The sequence below is a fragment of the Vicia villosa genome, unplaced genomic scaffold (genome assembly GCF_029867415.1).
Source record: "Vicia villosa cultivar HV-30 ecotype Madison, WI unplaced genomic scaffold, Vvil1.0 ctg.000794F_1_1, whole genome shotgun sequence".
In the NCBI taxonomy this organism is placed as follows: domain Eukaryota; kingdom Viridiplantae; phylum Streptophyta; class Magnoliopsida; order Fabales; family Fabaceae; genus Vicia; species Vicia villosa.
The window spans coordinates 107,422-133,297 of record NW_026705351.1 but is presented as its reverse complement, the minus strand read 5'-3'; the positions used below and the strand labels follow the sequence as shown (position 1 = coordinate 133,297).

The 25,876-nt window shown below is 35.4% G+C and overlaps 3 protein-coding genes across 9 annotated transcripts; all 3 read right to left on the bottom strand.

The window, feature by feature from the left end:
* Positions 1-1,248: 1,248 nt before the first annotated feature.
* On the bottom strand, positions 1,249-16,727 carry LOC131631240 (aluminum-activated malate transporter 14-like). 5 transcript variants are annotated; one of them, XM_058902030.1, is made up of 8 exons: positions 5,697-5,773; positions 5,092-5,130; positions 4,704-5,003; positions 4,481-4,621; positions 4,036-4,308; positions 3,806-3,927; positions 3,582-3,725; positions 1,249-2,198 (listed from the first exon to the last, which is right to left on the bottom strand). In XM_058902030.1, exons 3-8 carry the CDS (start codon positions 4,978-4,980, stop codon positions 1,542-1,544), a joined length of 1,614 nt encoding a protein of 537 aa, XP_058758013.1. In that variant the 5' UTR covers positions 4,981-5,003; positions 5,092-5,130; positions 5,697-5,773; the 3' UTR covers positions 1,249-1,541. The 5 variants fall into 5 exon arrangements, with proteins under 5 accessions (XP_058758013.1, XP_058758016.1, XP_058758011.1 ...); XM_058902033.1 differs by lacking the exons at positions 5,092-5,130; positions 5,697-5,773 and adding an exon at positions 16,711-16,727; XM_058902028.1 differs by lacking the exons at positions 5,092-5,130; positions 5,697-5,773 and adding an exon at positions 6,497-7,014.
* Positions 13,799-16,513, bottom strand: LOC131631241 (aluminum-activated malate transporter 14-like). The gene is made up of 6 exons (XM_058902034.1): positions 16,237-16,513; positions 16,014-16,154; positions 15,574-15,846; positions 15,344-15,465; positions 15,112-15,255; positions 13,799-14,844 (listed from the first exon to the last, which is right to left on the bottom strand). The coding sequence occupies exons 1-6, from the start codon at positions 16,511-16,513 to the stop codon at positions 14,182-14,184; spliced, it is 1,620 nt and encodes a 539-aa protein (XP_058758017.1). The 3' UTR covers positions 13,799-14,181.
* LOC131631242 (F-box/kelch-repeat protein At3g23880-like) lies at positions 16,289-18,884 on the bottom strand. Of its 3 annotated transcripts, none has more exons than XM_058902037.1 (2): positions 17,539-18,884; positions 16,289-16,425 (listed from the first exon to the last, which is right to left on the bottom strand). In XM_058902037.1, exon 1 carries the CDS (start codon positions 18,765-18,767, stop codon positions 17,586-17,588), a length of 1,182 nt encoding a protein of 393 aa, XP_058758020.1. In that variant the 5' UTR covers positions 18,768-18,884; the 3' UTR covers positions 16,289-16,425; positions 17,539-17,585. The 3 variants fall into 3 exon arrangements, with proteins under 3 accessions (XP_058758020.1, XP_058758019.1, XP_058758018.1); XM_058902036.1 differs by having other exon boundaries at positions 16,323-16,454; XM_058902035.1 differs by lacking the exon at positions 16,289-16,425 and adding an exon at positions 16,510-16,752.
* Positions 18,885-25,876: the final 6,992 nt, after the last annotated feature.

Sequence of the window (25,876 nt, the reverse complement as noted above, 5' to 3'; positions counted from 1 at the left end):
AAATTGACATCACAACGATTTCAAGTCAAGATGAATATTATATCAATAGCATTAAAACCTCAAGTGATAAAATAATAAACATATTTTAATACTAACACATTTTCGGGTTTGAGCTTGTTAAAGTTTTGGTAGTTATAAATATGAGTTTTTCTTATTTGTTGATGGAGAAGTTGTATAAGCTACAAATCCTAGTGAGAAGTAAAGGGTAAAATTCCTTAGTATTATATTTTAGGGATTTGACAACTTTTTGTGGTTATGAAAGGGATTGATAAACATTTTAAACACCTTGAATTTGTGTGATTCTTATATTGAGAGATTGAGAAACACTTGAGTAGAAAATAGAATTTGTTTTTGAAATAATAAATGTTACATTAGTATTCTAAAAGAATTAAAAATTCTAAAGACCATTGATTATTTGTCTCAAATTATTTGTCCTTTTAGAATACTAATGTAACATTTATTATATCTTTCCACTAACTTACCCTTGTTTATTGTATTTTAAATAATCTAATTACTCCACTACTTATTATTAATAAGGTTATTTAAGTAAATGACATTCATTTTATCATTGAAATCAACATAATTAATCGTTATCTTAAAAAGTGTAAAAATCTCAAAGATGACATATATGGTGTAACAGAGGGATTGTCTAACTTTCATGTGTTATTAAGTGGAAAAATTGTCTTGATACTTCATGGTTGATAGATGATAGATCCATAAGAATAGTGTAAAAAATTTCACTTTGAATAAATTAAAATTGTATTCAAGATTAAGATGAAATTACCGAATATTGTCCAAACTTAATCCTAAATCAAGCTAAGAAACTTTTTTGTAAATAGAATTTTCATTGAAGTAGTAACTGGCTTCAGGTGTGTCTATCTTGTTCTATGTAATCATAGGTAATACCAGAATCCTAGCAGTTATACTTCTGCCATTGTTACAACTAAGTAGGGGCACAAAATAGAATTTGATAATGTTCAATGATCATTCCAAAGCTACCCAAGTTTCAATTCAATGGGCATATGACATTTGACACGGGAAGATGGACATATATGCTATGATGTGTTCTGGTCTTGCAAGTGCAATTAGTAAAAATAAGATAGAGATGTACATTTAATGGTGAAGAGAATTATTATTAATAAAATGACACTAATGTTCATCTTACAATCATTTTCAAAGAGGTTTGAACTTTGTCCTGCGAAATTATAGAGTCATAGGGTCAAATTCTTACCACTGAACAGCACCTCATAACTGAAAAGATAAAACTTCAAGACAAAAGGCAAGAATTTGATACAAGATAGTAAAGTAGTATAGGCCTTACTCTTCCCTACTCAAAAGCTCAAAATAGGTAATGTGTATGCAAGCAAACTTAACATACCAAAGAACTTCACTTTGCACTTTAGGGATAATGAAGTATATTTGGTTTGTTAAGTTCCTTGAAATACACATATGAATGTGAGTATGCATGTTTACTTACATATATAACTCTGCTCATGTAATGATAGACATCAAAACCGAGGAAGAAAGTTTTAATGTAATAGCTACTCTAGTCCTCCATAAGAAGGCAAGTCATTCTCAGCTGTATTCGTTTTTGGTCTCTCACAAGTTACAACAATCTCATCATTGTCATCGTCTCTAAACTCTCTAAAGTGAGACATATTGCCCAATTCTTCAACTTTATCCATAACATGGCCTAGTTTTGCAACCATCTCCACCAGCAATGAAGTGAAAGCAGCAAAAGGAAGTGCTTCTGAGAACTCAAGGCTAGTGATCATACTCATAGTCATATTATTACTCACTTGTGGCCTCAAAACCTTCTTGTGTACTTGTCCTTCTTTTGTTTGTTCTCGGGAGTGCTCTTTCGATTTATTTCCATCCGGAGAACAATAATCACTTTTAATACTTGATAAGGTGATTCTTGTGTCTTCATCAAGCATGTAGAGGTTGGGGGTTTTAGGAGTTTTGGGGGTTATGGGGATTTGACTTCGACCATTCCTCGATCCTAGTATAAGTTGTGGATGCGATTTCAATGCATTGTCAAGGTCTTGTAAAGCTTCACTCAGATTATCAGAGAGTCTCTCGAGGGGAATTTGTCGCTTGTTCCTTATGCTGTTCGCCATTACCCTTAGTACTTTTGATACTTCTTTTGCAAGTTTGATGCAAGAATCTTTGTACAGATTACGGATTGACCTCGGTGTCTTCATGAAACAGATTTTAAATAATAGATAAGTTAACTTCATATCTAAGCAACACATGTGAAAGTTATATTTTATACTAGAGCTTATAATTCAATAATTGTGAATATGCCAGCCAATATAATATTGTAGACACGGGCGGAGCCAGCGCCCGGCTAGGTCGGGCAGCTGCCCGGGCTCTTCACTATCCCTTTTTCAATTTTTCTCGGTTTCTTTTCGTAACTATCTTCGATAAAACGCCTCTCAACCTATCTCTTGATTCTTTTTCTTCAATACTTTCATTTCATGATGCTGATTGTTGTATTGTACCGCTGGTTCCTTTGTGGTGTGTGAAATGGCAGAGGATTGTTGCCGACTTGCAGTTGCTACCATTTTGCAACTCGCGCGTTACGTGTTCGACAAAATGTTTCAACCGATTTCTTCCTCTTTTTGTGAGTTCAGTTGGAAGCTGTAGTGTAATAAGTGGTAGTGTGAATGAATTTTTTGGTGATATGTTAGCAGGTCCTTTCCAAGATGATACAGATTCTCTTCGCAGTAATCCAGAATTTCCAGACGTTGAAGATGTTTGATAGATTTTATGGTGATATCTCAAACGAAGAACATTTGTTAGGGATAAAAAACTTAGTTTCCGGTGTTCAGAATTTTTAAATGTTATGCAATTTATTGTCTGTTATGCAGAATATGTTATGTTTATAATGTTTGTTCTGTAAAATCTTTTTTAATTTATTCATTGAGTATATATTATAATGGATGATGCTAAGTGAGAAGTTGGAAGGTTGGAGTCAACAGGATAACAAGAGCAGGCTGTTGAATTTTACTAATTTGTATTTGTTATTTAAAATATTATACTTTTGATCTAGGAGTTATTTTGAAAAAAATTAGTTTGTTGAAATGTCTAGCTAGAACTTGGATACACTTTGAAAATAGAATGAATTTTATGGAAAAAAAAAATATCGCGTAAAGAAAAAATATGACTGTGATATAACTTGTTTTGAGAGAAACCGGTTTTAGAACTAGTTCAAATAAAAATTATTATGTCAAATATTTTCTTGGTAGAAAATTATGAAGTCGGTGGTAATTTGCCCAAGCTACATAATTTTTCTGGCTCCGCCACTGATTGTAGACTAGTGCATTTCATGTCTAATTTCTAGACAAAATGAGTTTGATCAATATTATCCAGATCCTAGCTAAATCTTAATCAATGATTGCTATTTTAAGTGATAGTGATTCCATGTGCTGTCAATAACTTGACAGATAACCTTGTAGCTCAAGGGTGAGTCTTATAGGAGCAAGTTGAAATAATTTTTGTGCAAAAAGACGAGTTGGCATAAGTATAAACTTTATTCTTTAAAAGTTTAGTTGTGTCCAAAATAATTGATTCAGTACCTGAATTTCGGATTGAAGACATCCATGTAGAGCTACAACAGTGTAACTAAAATGACGAAGAGAAGCTCCCACTGTTGCATATTGCTGCCACGGGATCCTGTGGCAGCTTCTTGAGTATCTTGGCTCCCAATTTGCTTGCATTGCCTGTTCAATATAAGATCGTCTATCATAAAACACCAATTTCTGATACTCTTTGCTAAAATAAAAAATGGACACTAACTTACAAGCGTTTCATCCTTGGCCTTAGAGTCTAAAATGGCCTCGTAGCACTTGTAAATAGGATCCTCAGATGAATCATCTTCATTTGCTTGTTTTTCAGAATCATTAAAATATTCCACAACGGTAACTGCGATATTATTTTAACCATCAATTATATAGACCGAGACAGTAGAACCGTTGTACCTTTTTTCATCTTTAATAAGTAGCAATTTTCTACATTAGTACTATGTTTTACCTTCAATAGAGTTGGCTATGCCATCAAGCTTTGATATGGTGGATTTATGAAGGTCTTCTCCTGACCAGTTTGGAAATACTAATAGGCTCATCACTAGACAAAGGGCGACGCCAATGCATATGGTAGAGATGCGGTCTTTTGCCATGCTCAAGACATTATCAACGCGGTAACTTGATACAATTATCAAATTGAATGTCAAAAGAAATATCATAACACCATAGTCATAATTCTTCTTTATATAAGGAATGAATCTGACATAAGTAGCTGCAGCTCCTGCAAAACCAACAGTCTAACAACGATTAAGCCAAATATTTTGGAATCTCAAGCCAGCCAGATGACAAAATGCTTTATCAGATTTAAAATCTTTACAAACAGATACTTTTTTCTACAGCTGTATTATTGAATCAAGAGTCAAGTATTTTTCATATGAAAATTAACATTTTACCTAAAATGAAAACCGCAGCACCAATGAAAACCGCTCGAAAAATATGGCCGGGTGCATCTGCAAGATACTCAATGAAAAATGCCAACAATCCTGCAGAAAGAGTTCCTAATCCTCTATTTAGTCCTTTGGATAAGGTTCCTCCTGCAATCATAATCAATACCTATGAAGCTATGATCATAACACGTGATAATAATGATGTTACTGAGAAATGAGAATTGCTTACCGACAGTGAACTCCATCACAACCACCACAGTCATGACAGCCACCACAGCATTTTTTCCTATCCCTCTGTACAACGGATCCGTAAGATACAACAAAGAAATTAGTGTCAATGCCAAACCAACTTTCAAAGAATGAACCACTTTTCTTGGATCATCTTTGCCAACTTTCCAAATTGTTCTCCTCATTAAACCTGGAAATCTTTTCATTTTATCAGCAAAGCTGTAAAATGATTTCCAATGGCTTGAGCTTAGCTTAGCAGTATTGGTCTCATGATCCATTGAAACTTTTATTGATAGTGCTACTGCATTGGACAATATATTTAAGAATAGAAAGACATGGTGGTAGCTTTCAAAAATGCTTAGAGTCAATGTTAAGTGGAGAAAACAAACCTTAAATAAACTGGTTGTCATCATATTGGTGACCTGAACCTTATATTATAATATTATTAAAATATATAAAGTCAGTGACAATGTGCACCTTCTTATAGGAGATCACATAGCATATGTTTCACTCATTCTATTTCTTTTATACTAAATTATGATGAACTAATCTATTTGCTCAATTATGTAAGCATACACTAACGTGGACGGTTACTAGCATAGCAGCAGAAACAGTGCTAAAATGATTAGTTTTTTAGAGTTCAAAATGGCTACCACATGTCCACATGCCTATTCAATTAATTATTCCTTTTTTCAACATTCAGGTTGGCAGAAAATTAGATACATTGCTATTAATATTATCATGCCAAACCAGCTGATAGGCATACCAAGTGATCAGGTCCTAATAAATTAATGTAATTCTCAAATTAGAAGAATCTTATGATTTTGCAGTAGAATGCAGAATCCAACAAAGGATATAGAAAACAAAACTGAGAGTAGTAGTCAAACTAAGGATAACATAAATGCAGAATCCATACACCATAGCTTATCAGTGACCCACGAAGTCACTAGTAATCAAACTAAGGATAACATAAATAACAAGATCAAACATTCACCTATAAGTTGCAGTTGAGTCTCTAAATCAGGTCACATAGCACGGCATCTGTCTACAAAGGTGATATCAAACTCTCAACATAAATTTCTGCTGTCATCTCACTACCTTGATTGTAGTTTTGAAATTTAGGAATCTTAAAAGTATTATTTCTAGAATCATAAACAACCAAGCTATATTTCCCCATCTTCAAACACTCCATCAACACTTGCTCATCCTCTGAAACATATAATGCCTTGGTATAAACATAAACACCCCATTCTTCCATACGAGGAACACTAAACAACTTGCTCCAAGACTTTTCATTCCCATATTCCTTCATAATCCAAACATTAGAAAACTTATCACTATAAGAAAGCATGGACAAACAACCCCTCAAAACCCCCAAGGTAATGGAAACCTCAAACAGCGTATCATAAAAATGCGGCGGTGAAAGCTTTTGATACGACTCATTCTCCAAATCAAGAGAAACAATAACCCGTACTGCAAAACTAGTATCATCATCACATGCCAACCAATTAACAGTATCACTCACAAATATCCCGGGTTTAGGAATGATGTAAGAACACGGGAAATCCCGAATCCTTCTCCAGTAATCAGTCCCCAAAGTATGAACATTAACTTCTTTTTCGCTATTACAACAAGCAACAGAAGCAATCTTATAATTACTAGTGAAACGATCATATAGTAATGTATATAAGTTTTGAAAATGTGTTTGGTGAGAGTTATTAATCTTCAAAGGAGGCAATAATTTGAATTTTCTAATAAAAGGATTACATAAAAGAGCTAAAGATTCATATATACCAAAACAAATGATGCCGTCACAAGTGGTAACAACTCCTCTTCCTCTACCGGTGTTTCCATTATCAAGAGAGTGCGAAATCGTAAAGTGCGTTACGGTAATAGGGGAAGTGGAACTGAAAAAAGAGGAGATAGGGGAATGAGATAGAATGAAGTGACGTGAGGAGAGAGTGGAGTTTAGGATGAGGTGGTGGCGGTTGCGATTGGAGGTTGAGCAGCGGAGGTGTTTGGCGGAGAAATCGGGATTATGAGAGATAAGGGAATTCCATGAGATGGAGACGAGGCGGAGTTGAAGGAGGTGTTTGACGGGGAGTTTGCAGAGAATTTCTGCCACCAGATCGAGAGGGAGATGTGGCGCGTGAGGAAAGAGTGGTGGTTGGGTTCTGGTTGAGGTTGTTTCCTCCGTGAGTGACTGAGAAGAAGAAGAAGAAGCGGCGTCGTTTTGATCATCTGTCATATCAAAATCCTATAAAGAAGAAAGAAAGATAACCATTTTACGAGTACTTTGGCATCTGAGATTGAGAATGACTAGGGGTGGGAATAGGCTAGGCTAGGTTAGCCTTTATAAGGCCTGGGCTTGGTCTATGATAAACTTACAAGGCCTGAGTCTGGCCTATGACCTACTATAGGCTTGTTTTTTTAGCCTGGCCTGTCCTTTTTAAAAGTCAGGCCTGTCCTTTTTAAAAGTCAGGCCTGTCCTTTTTAAAAGTCAGGTCTGACCTGAAAGCCTATTTAAAAGCCTCTTTCTTATTAATGTTTTTAATTAATTCATATTACTTAAGAAGACTTATAGGTCGCATATATATATATGAACATTTAGACCGACCTATTTAACATTTTTTCCTAATATAGATGCATATATAGACCAATCTATTTAACACTTTTTCTAATATATATGCATATATAAGCTAACCTATTTAGTCTAATTTTAATATATATGAAAATATAGGCCGGCCTACAAGGCTTTATAGGCTTTTTTAATAGCCTAGGCCTGACCTATTTTATTAAATAGGCTTTTAAAAAAACTCAAGCCTGACCTTTTTATCAAATACGCATGACCTGACCTGGCCTTAAGTAGGCTAGGCTATAGGCCTGGGCCTGGTCTATGATAAACTTACAAGGCCTGAGCCTGGCCTATGGCCTACTATAGGCTTGTTTTTTTAGCCTGGCCTTTTTAAAAGTCAGGCCTGGCCTGAAAGCCTATTTAAAAGTCTCTTTCTTATTAATGTTTTCAATTAATTCATATTACTTAAGAAGACTTATAGGTCGCATATATATGAACATTTAGACCGACCTATTTAACATTTTTTCCTAATATAGATGCATATATAGACCAATCTATTTAACACTTTCTAATATATATGCATATATAAGCTAACCTATTTAGTCTAATTTTAATATATATGAAAATATAGGCCGGCCTACAAGGCTTTATAGACTTTTTTAATAGCCTAGGCCTGACCTATTTTATTAAATAGGCTTTTAAAAAAGCCCAAGCCTGACCTTTTTATCAAATACGCATGGTCTGACCTGGCCTTAAGTAGGCTAGGCTATAGGCCCCGCCGGCCTGGCCTATTCCCACCCCTAAGAATGACGGAGCTAAATTTTGTAGATAAGGTCGCCGAATTAACGTGTCATCAATTAGCAGGTAGCACTAATGCAAAATTTAAATTTACCCTAGTAGTAAGGTAGAATACGATCATACAAACTACGAAAAATTCTTATATGGACACAACCATAACACATGGATTTACACACAACCAATCATATTTTTTTATTAATTAAAAAAATAAAATAAAATTGTCTCTCTCCTTCATTAAACCAACCACACCCCATGATAGCAATTAAAAAAAAATAAATTTTTAACAACTGTCAATTTTCTCAATTTTTTATTGATTGTGCCTAAAAATAAGGATTTAGGTTCGTATCCATGCAAGTATTTCTCACAAACTACTCCCTCCCTCGGTTCTTTTATAATTGTCACTTTTGTGAAAAAAATTTGTTTTTTTTAAGTGTCACATTTCAAACTTCAAGAAAGTATTTTTGTTGTTTTGTCAAAATTACCCCTAATCATTATAATAGAGAGATAAAAAGTTAAATAAAGTATTAAAAAGTTTAGGGTATTATTAGAAAAAGAACAATCATTACTTAAAAAGTAACAATAATTATTGGTTGTCTTGGTATGTAAAAAAACTTAAAAAGTGACAATTATAAAGGAACGGATGGAGTATTAAAAACTTACTCCATGTTACAATTATAAATCATAAATTATCAGTCAAAATAATTATTAATTATTTTCATGTAAAATCAAAATTTATTATAATATTTGAGTTATATTTAATGAATCAACTATCAACATTTTTTAATTAAATTAAGGACATAATAATAATATAAACATTATATAACATGAAAAACTGATAATTTTATGTAGAATTTAATGAAATACTCATTTTCCCTTAAAGGTATCCAATTTTATTTATAGATATAAGTTTATATGATAAAACATATTAAATTCACTACTAGAAAAAGTTGAAATAGTCGCGGAAATTTAAAATAATGTCATTATCTGAAAAAATTGATGTGATGTATAAAGATATAAATAACACAATGAATGAAATAAATAAAAATATTGTATTATTAATAGAAAATACTAATAGAATTGCAGATTATACCTTTAATAAAATAAAAAATGGTCTTAATGAAATAAATAATATACATGAAACCCTTGATGAAATTAATAGAGATAAATAAATTGATGAAGATATAAATATTCAAAAAATTAGGAAAATTCTTTATCAATTAGAAACCTTGTTAAAACATGAAGAAAGTAATAGAAGTATAACAATAAAAGATTTAGAAGAAATATTAGTTAGAACAAAAGAAGTAAACCAACTAAAAGTAGTTAAACAAGAACCTATAACTACATTTATGTTAATAAACCCATCATCTTCATGGAGGGGATAAAAACTGAATACATAGAATTAATGAATGTGCACCTTCTCTCTTTTCACCATGTCTTTCATATTATAACATGGTATTGTAAAGCCTTTTCGATCCAACTCTTTTTTCCTTCTTTCTTGAAGTTACCTTCCATTATCTTCTTTCCCGACCTTTCTTCCTCCAACTTCCTTCCATCCATGCCTCCTCGAATTTCTCCTATTGATCTACAATTGGATCAAAGCAATCCTTATTTTTTTCAAAGCGATGAACCTTCCTCTGTCAAGGTTACTCCCGTTCTAAATGGCTTCAACTATCATTCATGGACGCGATCAATGTGTCGTGCTCTAGGTACCAAGAAGAAATTGGAATTTGTGCTGGTATATTCGCAAAAGGAAGGATATATATGAGGTGACACAAGATTCACCAAGAGGCAGGCGAACAACAACCTTCGCCTTAAGCAGGGGCGCTAGTCGCCCTCCTGTTGTTATGACCGCCCTTTATCACAGTGTGCGCCCATTTCTTAATAATTTCACCTATTTTCTAGATTACTCGCCCATCTATGGAAACATGGGAAACGACTTGTCCCTATCCATAATGATATGAGAGACGAAGTCAAAGGAGGGGAAGCCACGTTCCTCATAGAAATAAAGGAAGTAAATTCCCACTCCCCACGCTCCTGGAAGTGGGAGGTAGAAATATTGCTTTCTTGGGTCCTATGACCCGGACCTAAGAGGTTTCTCTAAATACCTAAACCTTGGTTGAAGAGGATATATTCAATTGCCTTTAAAAACACCATAGGCAGAGCTTCTCACCCTCCCTACGTGAGCTTGATCTAACGCCACAACAACCTTAAAAACATTTGGCAGTTCTTAACTACAAAACCTTGTCATATATTATACTTTTAGCTAGTACAATTGGCGTCCACCGTGGGGCCAGGTTAATCCACGAGAGCTCATTAAATGTCTTATTCTAGAGTTCCTTTCATGGGTTTCAGCTTTATCCAAATGACATTCGAATATTCCAAAAGTCTTTGATTGGTATGTCAAGCGAACAACTATAGGTAAAAGGTCACATAATGTTGGAAACAATGTTTGATGCGGAGGCAAGTGCAAAAACTGTCAAAGTAAAATATCTTGTAGTAAATGCCTTGTCCTCATACAATGCTATCTTAGGGTGACCCGCCCTTAACTTGTTGGTGGCGGTCTTTTCCACCCTTCATTTGAGAATGAAGTACCTGTTGCCTAGAAGGTGAGTTGGAGTGATCTAGGGAGACCAGGAGGTCACCCAAGAATTTTATCTAAATAGCTTAGAATTGAGAAGGGTTCAGGTTGTTGCAACTGCAACCCCTAATCCAGACCCGCAAAAGGTAGATTCTACGTCTTGGGATCCTAGATTGGGGTCAAGGAACAAAAGGCTCACTCATACAGAAGGCCTAATGATTGTTCGGATTGGACCCTTGGACCATTAAGTCGCTAAGTTGAGCATCTCGCAATCTAATTTTAAGGAGGAGGAACTGATCACCATATTGAGGGGGAACATAGATTTGTTCACCTAAGTGCCTTCTGAAATGCCATAGATAGATACAAGAATGATTTGATATCTCCTCGCCATTGATTCCACATTGAAGCCAGTGTCCTAGAGAAAGTGTAAGGTAGAAGAGGAGAAGAGGGCAACCATTATAAAGAAGTTAAAAAACAAAGCAACGCCAAATTTATATGCGAGGTTAAGTACCGGTATTGGTTGGCTAACATAGTTTTTGTTTGAAAGTCATCAAACAAATGACACATGTGTGTTGACTTCACTAACTTCAATATCGCATGCCCTAAGGATCCATATCCTTTGGCTCCACTTCTCAACCAAAACATTTCTTTTTTGGAGGACATTTGGATTGCCCTGAATAAACCTTGGTCCGCCCAACACAGAGTTGTTGTTTTAGTTATTGTCATCAACACGATCAATGCTATTTGGCTTGTCATAAATAAGGTCTGGTTCAAAGATGTGAAAACATATTGGCAATCAGCGATCAATAGTGTTATCTCTTAAATTTCTTTCACAAGGAACTCAACTCCAAAAACTTGCTCAAACTCGGTGGCAAAGTTTCGGATCATGAAAAGCTTCAATGTAAATCTACATAATCCTCGGACTCAAGTCACGAAGAGAATTCATTTGAAATCTTCCACTCTCTAACAGGGTCAAGTGAAATATTGAAGATTCTTCAGTAAGGTTGCCAAGTATTACTACGTGCAGAGGGTATTCTGAGACCATGAGGCCAATCATTTTGGTAGTTTTTCTTTTAATATTAGGTTAGGCTTTGTATGTAGAACTGGCACGTCTTGGCAAAGTAGGCTGATGGGCAAGCCTCCTCCTGCCGCAATGGTGTGGGGCGTCAGAGGCTGTTGCCCCGTCGCCAACTTGAAGGGGCTGAAGTTCGACGCAGAGCTTTTTGGTTACTAATTTCTAGCAGCACTGAGAAACATCCAACAACTCCAGTCCTTCTTGTTGGTTTGCTTGCACTAAAGTGCCTTAAGTAGCCCTCGAGGAGGAGAGCTATTTTGGTAATAGAAATTGCGAAATATGAAAATTATTCTACTTTATGGCTAGAATCAAATTCCAAATTGGTGGTCTCAACTTTTTCAAAACCATCCATTGTCCCTTAGAAAAACTGGAATTTCGTCAGAAGCCCCTAAGAAGATATATGGGTGCACAAAGAAATTTCCAATAAAAACAATGCAAATGACAAAGATAGAGAGGGCTAACCCAACACATATTAAGGCCCAAGACGAATTTAAAAAAAAATATTTTATTTATTTATTTTCAAGATAAAATTTGTTTACTAAATATTAGTTAAGTGTAAATAAAATACAATTTGTAGCATATAAAAGTAAAAAATTCACATTATTGTGAATGATATTAAGACGATTACATAATAAAAATATAAAACAATATATTTTATTTCTTGTTTTGATTATCCGCATATAATAAAACAAACAGATATATAATAAAACAAACAGATGTACTATTCAAGAATTAAAAACAAACTGTAAACAAAATAAAGAAATTTAAAATAAGAACAAAAATTGCATAGCATTGAAAATCTTAAATGCACAATACAGACATTTATTGCTAAACCGCAAACACCAAGGATGAAGAAATAAAAAAGAGATTACACAATAATAAAGAACATATTTGTACGGTGAAAGTATGGTGATCCTAATGAGAAAATTATGGTAATGAGATAATTTCAGGATTATCTCATTATTGTACAGCTGGTGTGCTTTATGTATTGAGATCAGTGTTTTAAAAACCGGACCGGTCATCGAACCGGTGAGGGTACTGGGTCACTGGTTTATCGGTCGAACCACTGGGTCACTGGTCGAACCGCACGACCAAACCGGATTAAACCGGATAACTCGGTTGAATGGACCTGTCATTATATAGGTATAAAACCGGTCGAACCGGATGATTCAGTCTCTAAAAAAATATAACTAGCTTTTAAATTTTTTAAAAATATATATCATAAATTCACAATTTCATAACTTAAATTCAAATTTTAAACAAAGGTATCACACATAACAAAATAGTAAAAAATTACAAAGTATAATTGCAAACAAAGTCTAATTACAACATAATCTAATTGAATAGTTTATAACAAAATAACTCCAATATGTACCAAATTTAATTCAAAATAGGATCCTCCTAAAAAGAAAATCAAATAAAATTCAATATCTTTATGCTATTTAAGAAAATTTATTAGCAAAGATAACAAATAGACAATAAAGTTTTTAATTTGTCACTAACGAAAAAAACTATGTGAGAATGCTATTTAAGTAATACACTACTAAATATATTTAAAAAAAAGTTTAAAAGAAATGTTAAAAAAAAAGTTTAAAAAAAAATTTAAAAAAAAGTTTAAAAAAAAGTTTAAAAAAATAGTTTAAAAAAAAAGTTTAAAAAAAAATAAAAAAAAGCAATTAAACCACCGGTTTTTCGGTTTTCCCGGTTTTTCCGGTTTTCCCGGTTTTCACCGGTTTTCACCGGTTCCCACCGGTTTGATGGCATACCCGATCTGACTATTGAACCAGACCGGTTACCTGGCCGGTTCCCGGTTCGACCGGTCCGACCGGCCGGTCCGGTCCGGTTTTTTAAACACTGATTGAGATAATTATGGGATTGTTATGCTGTATTGTTGACCCCCTTGTATTAATGTACAACTATTTTAGGAACAAAGTAAGCCGTACAAAGTAATCATAGGTAATAAATACCTTTGAATTTTAGAGCCCATATATACGAACAAAAGGGCTAGACCAGAATCCTAGCAGTTATACGTCTGCCATTGTTACTACTAAGTAGAGGCACAAAATGAAATTCGATAATGTTCAATGATCATTCCAAAGCTACCCAAGTTTCAATTCAATGGGTATATGACAATCACACGGGGAAGATGGACACATGCACTAATGTTCATTTTACAATCATTTTCGAGATAGTAAAGAAGTATAGACCTTACTCTTCCCTACACAAAAGCTCAAAATAGGTAATGTATACACACCATTCAACTAAAACAATGCAAGCAAACTTAACATACCAAAGAACTTCACTTTGCACATTAGGGATAATGAAGTATATTTGGTTTGTTAAGTACCTTGACATTCACATATGAATGTGAGTATGCATGCTTACTTACATGTATAACTCTGCTCATGTGATGATAGACATTGAAACCGTGAAGGAAAGTTTTAATGAAACAGCTACTCTACTCCTCCATAAGAAGGTAAGTCATTGTCAGCTGTATTCGTTTTTGGTCTCTCACAAGTTACAACAATCTCATCATCATCATTCTCATCATCTCTAAACTTTCTAAAGTGAGACATATTGCCCAATTCTTCAACTTTATCCATAACATGGCCTAGTTTTGCAACCATCTCCACCAGCAATGAAGTGAAAGCAGCAAAAGGAAGTGCTTCTGAGAACTCAAGGCTAGTGATCATACTCATAGTCATATTATTACTCAATTGTGGCCTCAAAACCTTCTTGTGTACTTGTCCTTCTTTTGTTTGTTCTCGGGAGTGCTCTTTCGATTTATTTCCATCCGGGGAAGAATAATCACTTTTAATACTTGATAAGGTGATTCTAGTGTCTTCATCAAGCATGTAGAGGTTGGGGGTTTTAGGAGTTTTGGGGGTTATGGGGATTTGACTTCGACCATTCCTCGATCCTAGTAAAAGTTGTGGATGCGATTTCAATGCATTGTCAAGGTCTTGTAAAGCTTCGCTCAGATTATCAGAGAGTCTCTCAAGGGGAATTTGTCGCTTGTTCCTTATGCTGTTCGCCATTACCCTTAGTACTTTTGATACTTCTTTTGCAAGTTTGATGCAAGAATCTTTGTACAGATTACGGATTGACCTCGGTGTCTTCATGAAACAGATTTTAAATAATAGATAAGTTAACTGTATATATAAGCAACAAATTTGAAAGTTATATTTTATACTAGAGCTTATAATTCAATAATTGTGATAGTGATCCCATGTGTTGTCAATAACATGACAGATAACCTTGTAGCTCAAGGGTGAGTCTTATAGGAGCAAGTTGAAATAATTTTTGTGAAAAAAGACGAGTTGGCATAGTATAAACTCTATTCTTTAAAAGTTTAGTTGTGTCCAAAATAATTGATTCAGTACCTGAATTTCAGATTGAAGACATCCATGTAGAGCTACAACAGTGTAACTAAAATGACGAAGAGAAGCTCCCACTGTTGCATATTGCTGCCACGGGATCCTGTGGCAGCTTCTTGAGTATCTTGGCTCCCAATTTGCTTGCATTGCCTGTTCAATTCTACACTATAAGATCGTCTATCATAAAACACCGATTTACGATATTCTTTGCTAAAATAAAAAATGGACACTAACTTACAAGCGTTTCATCCTTGGCCTTAGAGTCTAAAATGGCCTCGTAGCACTTGTAAATAGGATCCTCAGATGAATCATCTTCATTTGCTTGTTTTTCAGAATCATTAAAATATTCCACAACGGTAACTGCGATATTATTTTAACCATCAATTATATAGACCGAGACAGTAGAACCGTTGTACCTTTTTTAATCTTTAATAAGTAGCAATTTTCTACATTAGTACTATGTTTTACCTTCAATAGAGTTGGCTATGCCATCAAGCTTTGATATGGTGGATTTATGAAGGTCTTCCCCTGACCAGTTTGGAAATACTAATAGGCTCATCACTAGACAAAGGGCGACGCCAATGCATATGGTAGAGATGCGGTCTTTTGCCATGCTCAAGACATTATCAACGCGGTAACTTGATACAATTATCAAATTGAATGTCAAAAGAAATATCATAACACCATAGTCATAATTCTTCTTTATATAAGGAATGAATCTGATATACGTAGCTGCAGCTCCTGCAAAACCAACAGTCTAACAATGATTAAGCCAAATATTTGGGAATCTCGAGCCAGATGACAAAATGTTTGATCAGATTTAAAATCTCAACAAACAGATACTTTTTTCTACAACTGTATTATTGAATCAAGAGTCAAGTATTTTTCAATGAAAATTAACATTTTACCTAAAATGAAAACCGCAGCACCAATGAAAACCGCTCGAAAAATATGGCCGGGTGCATCTGCAAGATACTCAATAAAAAATGCCAACAATCCTGCCGAAAGAGTCCCTAATCCTCTATTTAGTCCTTTGGATAAGGTTCCTCCTGCAATCATAATCAATACCTATGAAGCTATGATTATAACACATGATAATAATGATGTTACTGAGAAATGATAATTGCTTACCAACAGTAAACTCCATCACAACCACCACAGTCATGACAGCCACCACAGCATTTTTTCCTATCCCTTTGTACAACGGATCCGCAAGATACAACAAAGAAATTAGTGTCAAAGCCAGACCAACTTTCAAAGAATGAACCACTTTTCTTGGATCATCTTTGCCAACTTTCCAAATTGTTCTCCTCACCAAACCTGGAAATCTTTTCACTTTATCAGCAAAGCTGTAAAATGATTTCCAATGGCTTGAGCTTAGCTTTGCAGTGTTGGTCTCATTATCCATTAAATGAGTGAGATAGTCAGTAAAAGTTTCGGTTATGAGAGAGGGTGTGTTACATTTAACTTAAAATCTTAGAAGAAGATGACAAGAGAAGAGAATATTGATAGTGCTACTGCATTGGACAATATATTTAAGAATAGAAAGACATGGTGATAGCTTTCAGAAATGCTTAGAGTCAATGATAAGTGGAGAAAACAAACCTTAAATAAACTGGTTGTCATCATATTGGTGACCTGAACCTTCTATTATAATATTATTAAAATATATAAAGTCAGTGACATGGTGCACATTCTTATAGGTAATCACATAAGATATGTTACTCAATTTATTTCTTTATTATACTAAATTATGATGAGCTAACCTATTTGCTCAATTATGTAAGCATACACTAACGTGGACGGTTACTAGAATAGCAGCAGAAACAGTGCTGAATTGATTAGTTTTTTAGAGTTCAGAATGGCTACCACATGTCCACATGCCTATACAATTAATTATTCCTTTTTTCAACATTCAGGTTGACAGAAAATTAGATACATTGCTATTATTATCATGCCAAACCAGCTGATAAGCATGCCAAGTGATCAGATCCTAATAAATTAATGTAAATCTCAAATTAGAAGAATCTTATGATATTGGAGCTATAGTGATACCATTATTTAGTAATCCAACTGGTTTGTTTTTTGGTGTCTTTTTTGTATTTTAGTATTACTGTTTGAATCTTTTGATCATGTAAATGAGACAACTGATTAAAACTACAAGGTACAGACCATTTGTAGACAACTACAAGAACAAAATATCTCAGAATGCTAAATTAAGCTTGGTTTAAGGCCAAGGTTTTCATAGCAACAACTGTTAATGATATAGAATTCAAACATTGCAGCGGAATGTAGAATTCAACCAATGATATAGAAAACAAAATTGAGAGTATTAGTTTAAATAATACAAGAAATTTATAATCAATAAAATGTAATGCATGATGACAACACCAACAACTCTAAATAACATAAATAACAAGATCAAACATTCACCTATAAGTTGCAGTTGAGTCTCTAAATCAGGTCACATAGCACGGCATCTACAAAGGTGATATCAAACTCTCAACATAAACTTCTGCTGTCATCTCACTACCTTGATTGTAGTTTTGAAATTTAGGAATCTTAAAAGTATTATTTCTAGAATCATAAACAACCAAACTATATTTCCCCATCTTCAAACACTCCATCAACACTTGCTCATCCTCTGAAACATATAATGCCTTGGTATATACATAAACACCCCATTCTTCCATACGAGGAACACTAAATAATTTGGTCCAAGACTTTTCATTCCCATATTCCTTCATAATCCAAACATTAGAAAACTTGTCACTATAAGAAAGCATGGACAAACAACCCCTCAAAACCCCCAATGTAATGGAAACTTCAAATGCCATGATATCATAAAAAGGCGGCGGTGAAAGCTTTCGATACAACTCATTCTCCAAATCAAGAGAAACAATAACCCGTGCCGCAAAACTAGTATCATCACAAGCCAACCAATTAACAGTATCACTCACAAATACCCCGGGTTTAGGAATGATATAACCACATGGAAAGTCCTGAATCCTTCTCCAATAATCGGTCCCCAAAGTATGAACATTAACTTGTTTTTCGCTATTACAACAAGCAACAGAAAAAATCTTATAATTACCAGTGAAACGATCATAAAGTAATGTGTATAAGTTTTGAAAATGTGTTTGGTGAGACTGAGAGTTATTAATCTTCAAAGGAGGCAATAATTTGAATTTTCTAATAGAAGGATTACATGAAAGAGCTAAGGATTCATCTATACCAAAACAGATGATGCCGTCACAAGTGGTAATATCTCCTCTTCCTCTACCATTGTTTCCATTATCAAGAGAGTGCGTAATCGTAAAGCGCGTTACGGTAATAGGAGAAGTGGAACTGAAAAAAGAGGAGATTGGGGAATGAGATAGAATGAAGTGACGTGAGGAGAGAGTGGAGTTTAGGATGAGGTGGTGGCGGTTGTGATTGGAGGTTGAGCAGCGGAGGTGTTTGGCGGAGAATTCGGGATTATGAGAGATAAGAGAATTCCATGAGATGGAGACGAGGCGGAGTTGAAGGAGGTGTTTGACGGGGAGTTTGCAGAGAATTTCTGCCACCAGATCGAGAGGGAGATGCGGCGCGTGAGGAAAGAGTGGTGGTTGGGTTGACTGAGAAGAAGAAGAAGAAGCGGCGTCGTTTTGATCATCTGTCATATCAAAATCCTATAATAAAGAAGAAAGAAAGATAACCGTTTTATGAATACTTTGGCATCTGAGATTGAGAATGAAAGACGGTGGTACTTAGCTAAAATTGTAGATAAGGTTGCCGAATTAACGTGGCATCAAATTAGCAGCTAGCACTCATGCAAAATTAATTAAATTTACCCTCGTAAGGTAGAACACCATCATACAAACTATTTTTATTTTAATATGAATGACATTAACAAAGAAGGGTCCACTTGAAATATAACGCGGAAAGTTTTTACTATTCAAAATAAATGAGAGGTAGAATATTTCAAACATAAAAATCATAGTTATCCATTAAATTATAGTAAGAATATAGCAATTTTCCAGAATTAAAAACGATCTCTGACATACACTTGGTGAAGTTAAACTTTTCATTCTTAAAAATGATCGCATTACGCCTATTCCAAATACACCAAGCCGTTGCTAACCAAATGACGGCAATAATAGAACTTTTGGCTATATTCTTCATCTTCTCAAAGACAAAAAGAAACTCCTCAAACTCCTCCAAAATTATGTCCTCAATGGGACCAATCCACTCAAAAACCTTCTTCTAAAGACTCGCCACAACCACACAACCCCCTAGAAGATGCAATAAACGTTCCTCTTTCATCGAACAAAACACACAAAGTAAATCACTACTAACCACCAAAACACCCCTATTATGTAATTGGTCCTTAGTAGCTAATCTATTGTGAAGAATCCTCCAACCGAAAAAAACAGTTTTAGACGGAGCTTTTACCTTCCTAAGGTGATTAGAAGCTTTAACAATAAGGGGATGAAGAGGTGGCCCGGATAGCTTAGCTTTGAACCAATCGTAACAAGATTTGACGGTAAAAACCCCCCGCTGTATTGATGCTCCACACAAAGTCATCCATAGCATTCTCCCGCGGAACCACATGTTGGATAAACGCAAGCAGTTCTTGCCACAGAAATCCAGGAACGGTGTTGATGTCCTAGAAAATTGCTTCTACGTTCCACGCATAACCAGGACAGAAGGAAGAGACAACTGCTGCTATTGTTATTGTATCATCGTGCGCAATCGCAAAAAGCTCGGGAAAGGCCTGCAAAAGAGGATGATTATCGGCCCAACAACTGTACGAGAAAGGTACGTTGATGCCATTTCCAACATTGCAAAACACAGCCCATGCAAAATGGTGATCCAACAAATACACATAATTATCAGATAATAAAATGTCTCTCCACCAAATTGAGTCACTTTTCTCCACAACAGAGATATCGCCAATGAGAGCCTTCATCTTCAGGTTGTCGTATCTAGATGACAGGATTTCACGCCAAACAGCCTCTTTATTTGTTAAAATCCTCTACTTCCACATTCTTAACTCCTAAACCTCCTTCTTCACGTGTTTTACAAACGGTATCCCAACACATCAAATGGATCGACCTTTTGACGTCACTCCCGTTCCAAAGGGAATTACTTTGAATAGATCGAATCTCCTTTAGAATCTTAGAAGGCGCTTTGTAGAAAGATAAAGAATAAATGGGAATAGCGTTTAGCACGAAATTAATCAAGCACACCGACCCGCAATGTTAAGATGCACTCCCTTCCACACGGCTAACCTCCTCTTCAAAAGAGAAATCAAATCCCTCCACATAGATATCCTCGGACTATCGTCCACTCTAACACCAAAAAATTTAAACGGGAGACTCTCAACTTTGCAAGAAAGAAATGAAGATGTCGCTTCAAGATACCAATCACCCACATTAATGCCATATATGTTGCTTTTATGGAAGTTGACCCTCAAACCCGACATCATCTCGAAACCCCTAAGAATAGATTTCATACTCCACAAGTTCGTGATATCTCCTTCCACCAAGATAATGGTATCATCCGCGAATTGAAGCATATTCACTTTCTCGACATCGTTGATCTTAAACCCCCAGAAGTCACCAATGACAATTGCATTTATCTTTAAAATAGTGAGTACCTCCATAACCAGAACAAACAAAAAGGGGGACAAAGGATCTCCTTGTCGAAGACCTTTCTCAACCTTAAAATCCTTAGTAGTACTACCGTTGATAAAGACGGACGTACTACTAGTAAAAATGAAACGATCCATCCATCTTATCCATCTAGCACCGAAACCCATCTTAGCTAACACATACTTCACAAAATTCCAACTAACTCGATCATAAGATTTTTCAAAATCTACTTTCAAAACTACACAACTCCGTTTTACTCTTTTAGCTAAATCTAACACCTCATTAACTACAAGTACTCCATCCGCAATATTTCTACCCGGAATGAAAGCCGTTTGATTGTTCGACACCAACTTCTCTATAACATATCTCAACCTTCCCGCCAAGACTTTAGCAAGAATCTTATACAAATTTCCCACAAGAAAAATCAGTCTATATTCTGACAACGAGTGAGGATTCTTGACTTTAGGAATTAAAGCAATGAAGGACAAAGTACAAACTTCCGTAAGCCTAGCCTTGTCGTGAAAATCCTGCACAAATCTAACAACATCAACCTTAATCGTCTCCCAAAATTGTTGAAAAAACTCAAGGGTAAAACCATCCGGTCCGGGACTTTTGTTGCCATCACAATCCCAAACCGCTTTCTTAACCTCCTCCTCTGTAAAAGGTATTTCCAACCACGATCTATCATTTTCACACAAACTATTAAAAATAAGGCCCTCCGGGAAAGCTCTATTAGAATCTTCTTCTTTGAAAAAATTTCAAAATAATTTTTACCTCCCCTTTCACCTCTTCTACACCTTCCACCTTGCCATCCTGTCCCTCCAATAACGAGATTGCATTCCTTATATATCTATCTTTTAGGGAGTTATGGAAAAACCGCGAATTCTTATCACCGTCCTTCAACCAAAGTTGTCTAAAGTTCAACCTTAACATACTCTCTTTCACAAATAAGCACTTCCATAACTCACTTGTAGCTTCCCTTATAGTAGCAACCAAGGAATCAACACTACCTCCAAAATAGTCCACCAACAACTTATCCAATTCATTGATGTTTCCCACCTCCTCACTCACCTTTAAATCGATCCATCCAAAAACCTCACGATTCCAAGTTTTAAGCCGCTCCTTCAAGCATTTAAGCTTCTCATACAAAATGAAATCTCCTCTACCCTCTATCTTCAACTTCGGCCATTCTTCGCAAATAAAAGCCTTGAAATCTTCATGTTTAAACCAAGCGTTGTTGAACCTAAAGGACTTAGGTCCCCAATCAATAAAACCGGAGTTTAATCGGATAGGAGCATGATCCGATATATCTCTACTACCAGTCCTTTGATTAATTACTTCCCACACATCTATCAATTTTCTCATTACCAAAAATCTATCAATTCTACTCATGGCTTTCCCGTTGTCTTTGAACCAAGAGAGTTTACCTCCCACACACGGAATATCAAGCAAACCTATAAGCTCAATGAATTCCTCAAACTCCTCCATACCTCTCCTATTAAGGTAATCACCTACCCTTAATCTTTATTCTCTACAAGTAACTTCATTAAAGTCTCCTCCAAGACATCATTCATCATTCCCATTCTTTAGCCTCCATCCCACCCACTCGTTCCATAACCCTCTCCTTGCTACCATACTACAAGGGGCATAAATATTCACAAGATTGTAACATGTACCTTTCCAATTGATGTTAATATCTAAGAATCCTTGACCGATGAAGCAGAAATTGAGGGTCAAGGATCCTTTCTTCCACAGTATAACCAAACCTCCCGACGCACCCTCCGAATTGCAAGCCGTCCAATCCACCTCATTACCACCCCAAAGAGATCTAGCTAAGGAGTCGCTAAAACAAGATAACTTAGTCTCTTGAATAAAACACACATCCACCTTACTTGAATTTAACAGAAAGCTAATTCTCTTTCTTTTGGATAATTTCCTCCCCCTCTAACGTTATATGAGATTAAATTCATGATAACTTAGGTAAAATAACCTTCTTACCCTTAACACCCAATTTATCTCTCAACTCCATCTCTTCCACTAATTTGATGCTCATACTATCACCCACTCCACTCACCACTCCCAATCTAGCAATAGAATTCCAGACTTTCCTTCCCACATCCGATTTTAAAGAATTCAATAGTCTATTGTTACAGCGCAAAACCTCAGAATCGGTATGAGAGTTACATAGGAAAAAGGTTTCGTTTGAGATAGAGTTTCCTTCAGAATCAGGATTTACTGTAGAAATATTGTTCCGGTTCGAACTGTTGCTCTTTCTCGGTGCTATGCAGGCAAAATACGACGGAACAAGATCCACCTTCTTACCTAAGTCTTGGACACTCCTCATCTTGTTCCTTTTAGGCTTTGAAAAATTCCTTTTGGGCTTTGAAATATGAAGGTTCATACAAGTTAAATCAAAATAAATTAGGCCTATAGAGCGATCCAAGTTCTCCACCGGCCCACCACAGTCACATAAACACTTCTTGCTGAGTGTGGTCCCATCAACTAAACTATTACCGGGTCAGGATCCTCTCCATTTTTCTCTCTCTCCATTTTCTCCATTATTATAGTTTTGTATATAAATAACACGTATATTCATGACATGTGACATTTATTTCACACTTATTTAATTTTATATACTCAAAACTATAGTAATGGAGTCTTACATTTCTTTTAAGAAATGGAGAAGATCTCTACCCACTATTATCTATCAAATTCACACTGTTTCCGAAATCTCCTATACTTCTTTCCTCGGGACTCCCCCTATAATCATGGCATGCATTTAATGCATGGGAAAGAAAAGGCATGTTGTTGGACAAAGAGACTTCTTTAGATAAAATAGGTGCCACCTTTTCAGCTTTTGATTTGAAATTCTCCTTAAAACTACAGTTATTCTTAGCCTCCAAAACATAGTCAACAGTTGGCCCTGCCTCAACACCCCTTGCTGCTTCAGCTTCAGTCACAATTGACACATACTTCTCTGACATAGACCCCTTGGGTACACCACTACCCTCTCCACCTTCCTCACCATCTGAAAAATCCTCCACCGAAGATGAATAAAATTCTAATCCATTCTCTTCCCTAGCGGACCTCACTGCAACAGCTTCCTTCAGAGTGGAAAAATCTTCTTTCAAGAACATTTTGAAAGAGACACCATCCACTATTACAATGATGGCCTTATTTATCAAATCTGGTTGGCTTGTTTTGATTAAGATCTTAGATTCATCCATCTTAAATCTAGCTAGGTCTATTCATCACACTTGATAAATGAACCACGAACTTCAGAAATTGTCTTGAACAACTTGAAACCCCAAGCATGACACAAAATGCCCGAAACTCTTAACTAAACTAATCTTTTTGAATCAACATCACAGGGTTCCCAAGCTCTAATGCAATTGAACCATTGCTCCCACCAACTTCTACATTCCTCAATGAAGATCTCTACCTCTCCAAAAACTAAGTCTTCAAGGATGCATAGATTGGGGCCCAAAGTTGTTACTCTGATGGTGAAAATGCCCTCTTCGAGGAAAAGCTTCTTCAACTCTGATGCCAAACTCGGATCTCTTAAAACTTCTGTAAAAGCCCTCCCATATTTGTTAAGGTCATTTTCCTCCGAACTCATCTTAAAAGTTTTAACCACTCAGGATTCACCAGTATCAAAAGGAGAGACCTTTCGATTCAGAATAACCTCAGCGAAAGAACCATTATCCACCCATCCTTTGTCGCGCCTACCTTGAACCCTAACTCGCTTGACATTATCATTCACCGCCCTTCGATTCTCCACCTTGTCAAAAACCTTGCTATTCTCCTTAGTTATTCTCTGAAATCTTGGCAAGTTGGAAAACAGTGCTCTGCCTTCAAGAATAGTACTATGAAGATGGATAGCAAGACGTTTCTCGTCCGCCACATTGAATAGGCGAGCAAAATCACACCTTCTCCCTCTCTTGTCTCTCTTGGGAAGAATAACCACCTCATCTATCTCCCCTAGCTCCTCAAGTTTAAAGAACAAATCCTTTGCTTTCCAATTGTCCCCAAACTTCGTGATGAAGAAAGAAGTAACATCCGTGCTTGGTAACCTACTTCTTGCACCATCCGCTACATCCCATGCCCCATTGTCTCTCTTACCACCAGCCCTCTTACTAACCCTTCTCCAACCATCTTGATCTTGGACTGAATCTTGGAAACGAACCATGATTACAAGAACAAAATAAGAAAAGTTAGAGAGAAGGAGGAGCTTCTCTTTCTAGCATTCTATAGTATAGAGAAATGGTATTTTTGTTGTTATTATTATACAAACTATTAAAAACTTGAAAAATACTATTCTTACACCAAATCCTACAACTACACCTTAAACATTATTCACAAATATGTGAACAATTTTTTTTTTACTTTTAATATATATTTTTCTAAAACTACTTTGGTTAATGAAATGTTAAAACTTGGTTAATACATTTCAAAGTTTGGTTAATATATATATTTTGACATAAAAAAATAATATACTCGATACAGAATTTGGTTAATCATATTTATAAAATTGGTTAATAAAATTTATAACTTGATTAATGAGTTCTCAAACATAAAAAAAATAATTAAATAGTAAAATATATTTGTGGCCTTAAAACTTTCTTTTGTCCTTGTTCTTCTTTTGCTTGTTCTCGGGAATGCTCTTTCAATTAATCTCCAATCGTAGAACAATAATCACTATTAATACTTGATAATTTCTTTTTTGGGTTACGAGAATAATTTCTTTTGGCATCATATAAACTCTACTCTTTAAAAGTTTAACTGTGCCCAAATAATTGATTTCTTACCTGAATTTCAGACTGGACTACTGGAGTTTAACTCTCCAGCCACATGACAGAAAACTTTATCAGATTTAAAATCTCAACAAACAAATACTTTTTCTCAACTGTATTATCGAATCAAGAGTAAGTTTGTTTCATGAAGAAATAAACTTTATCATATTGAATAAAGTTTGTTAGAGGTCAAGGATTGCATAGAAAACAAAATGTGAGCAAAACATCACAGCAGAATGTAAAAACCACCAATTGATATAGAAAACAAAATTGAGAATAATATATTAAATATAAATAGTAAGAGAAATCTATAATCAAATGTGGAGCCTTGAATGATTGTTA

Coding starts and splice junctions, on each gene's coding strand:
- LOC131631241 (XM_058902034.1), bottom strand. CDS start 16,513: ATGGATAATGAGACCAACACTGCAAAGCTAAGCTCAAGCCATTGGAAA. Junction 15,466..15,573: donor CATAGCCAACTCTATTGAAG/GTAAAACATAGT, acceptor ATAATATCGCAG/TTACCGTTGTGGAATATTTT. Junction 14,845..15,111: donor GTCTTCAATCTGAAATTCAG/GTACTGAATCAA, acceptor TGTTTCATGAAG/ACACCGAGGTCAATCCGTAA.
- LOC131631242 (XM_058902037.1), bottom strand. CDS start 18,767: ATGACAGATGATCAAAACGACGCCGCTTCTTCTTCTTCTTCTCAGTCA.
- LOC131631240 (XM_058902028.1), bottom strand. CDS start 6,950: ATGACAGATGATCAAAACGACGCCGCTTCTTCTTCTTCTTCTCAGTCA. Junction 4,309..4,480: donor TGCTGCGGTTTTCATTTTAG/GTAAAATGTTAA, acceptor TTGGTTTTGCAG/GAGCTGCAGCTACTTATGTC. Junction 3,726..3,805: donor AGGCCAAGGATGAAACGCTT/GTAAGTTAGTGT, acceptor TATATTGAACAG/GCAATGCAAGCAAATTGGGA.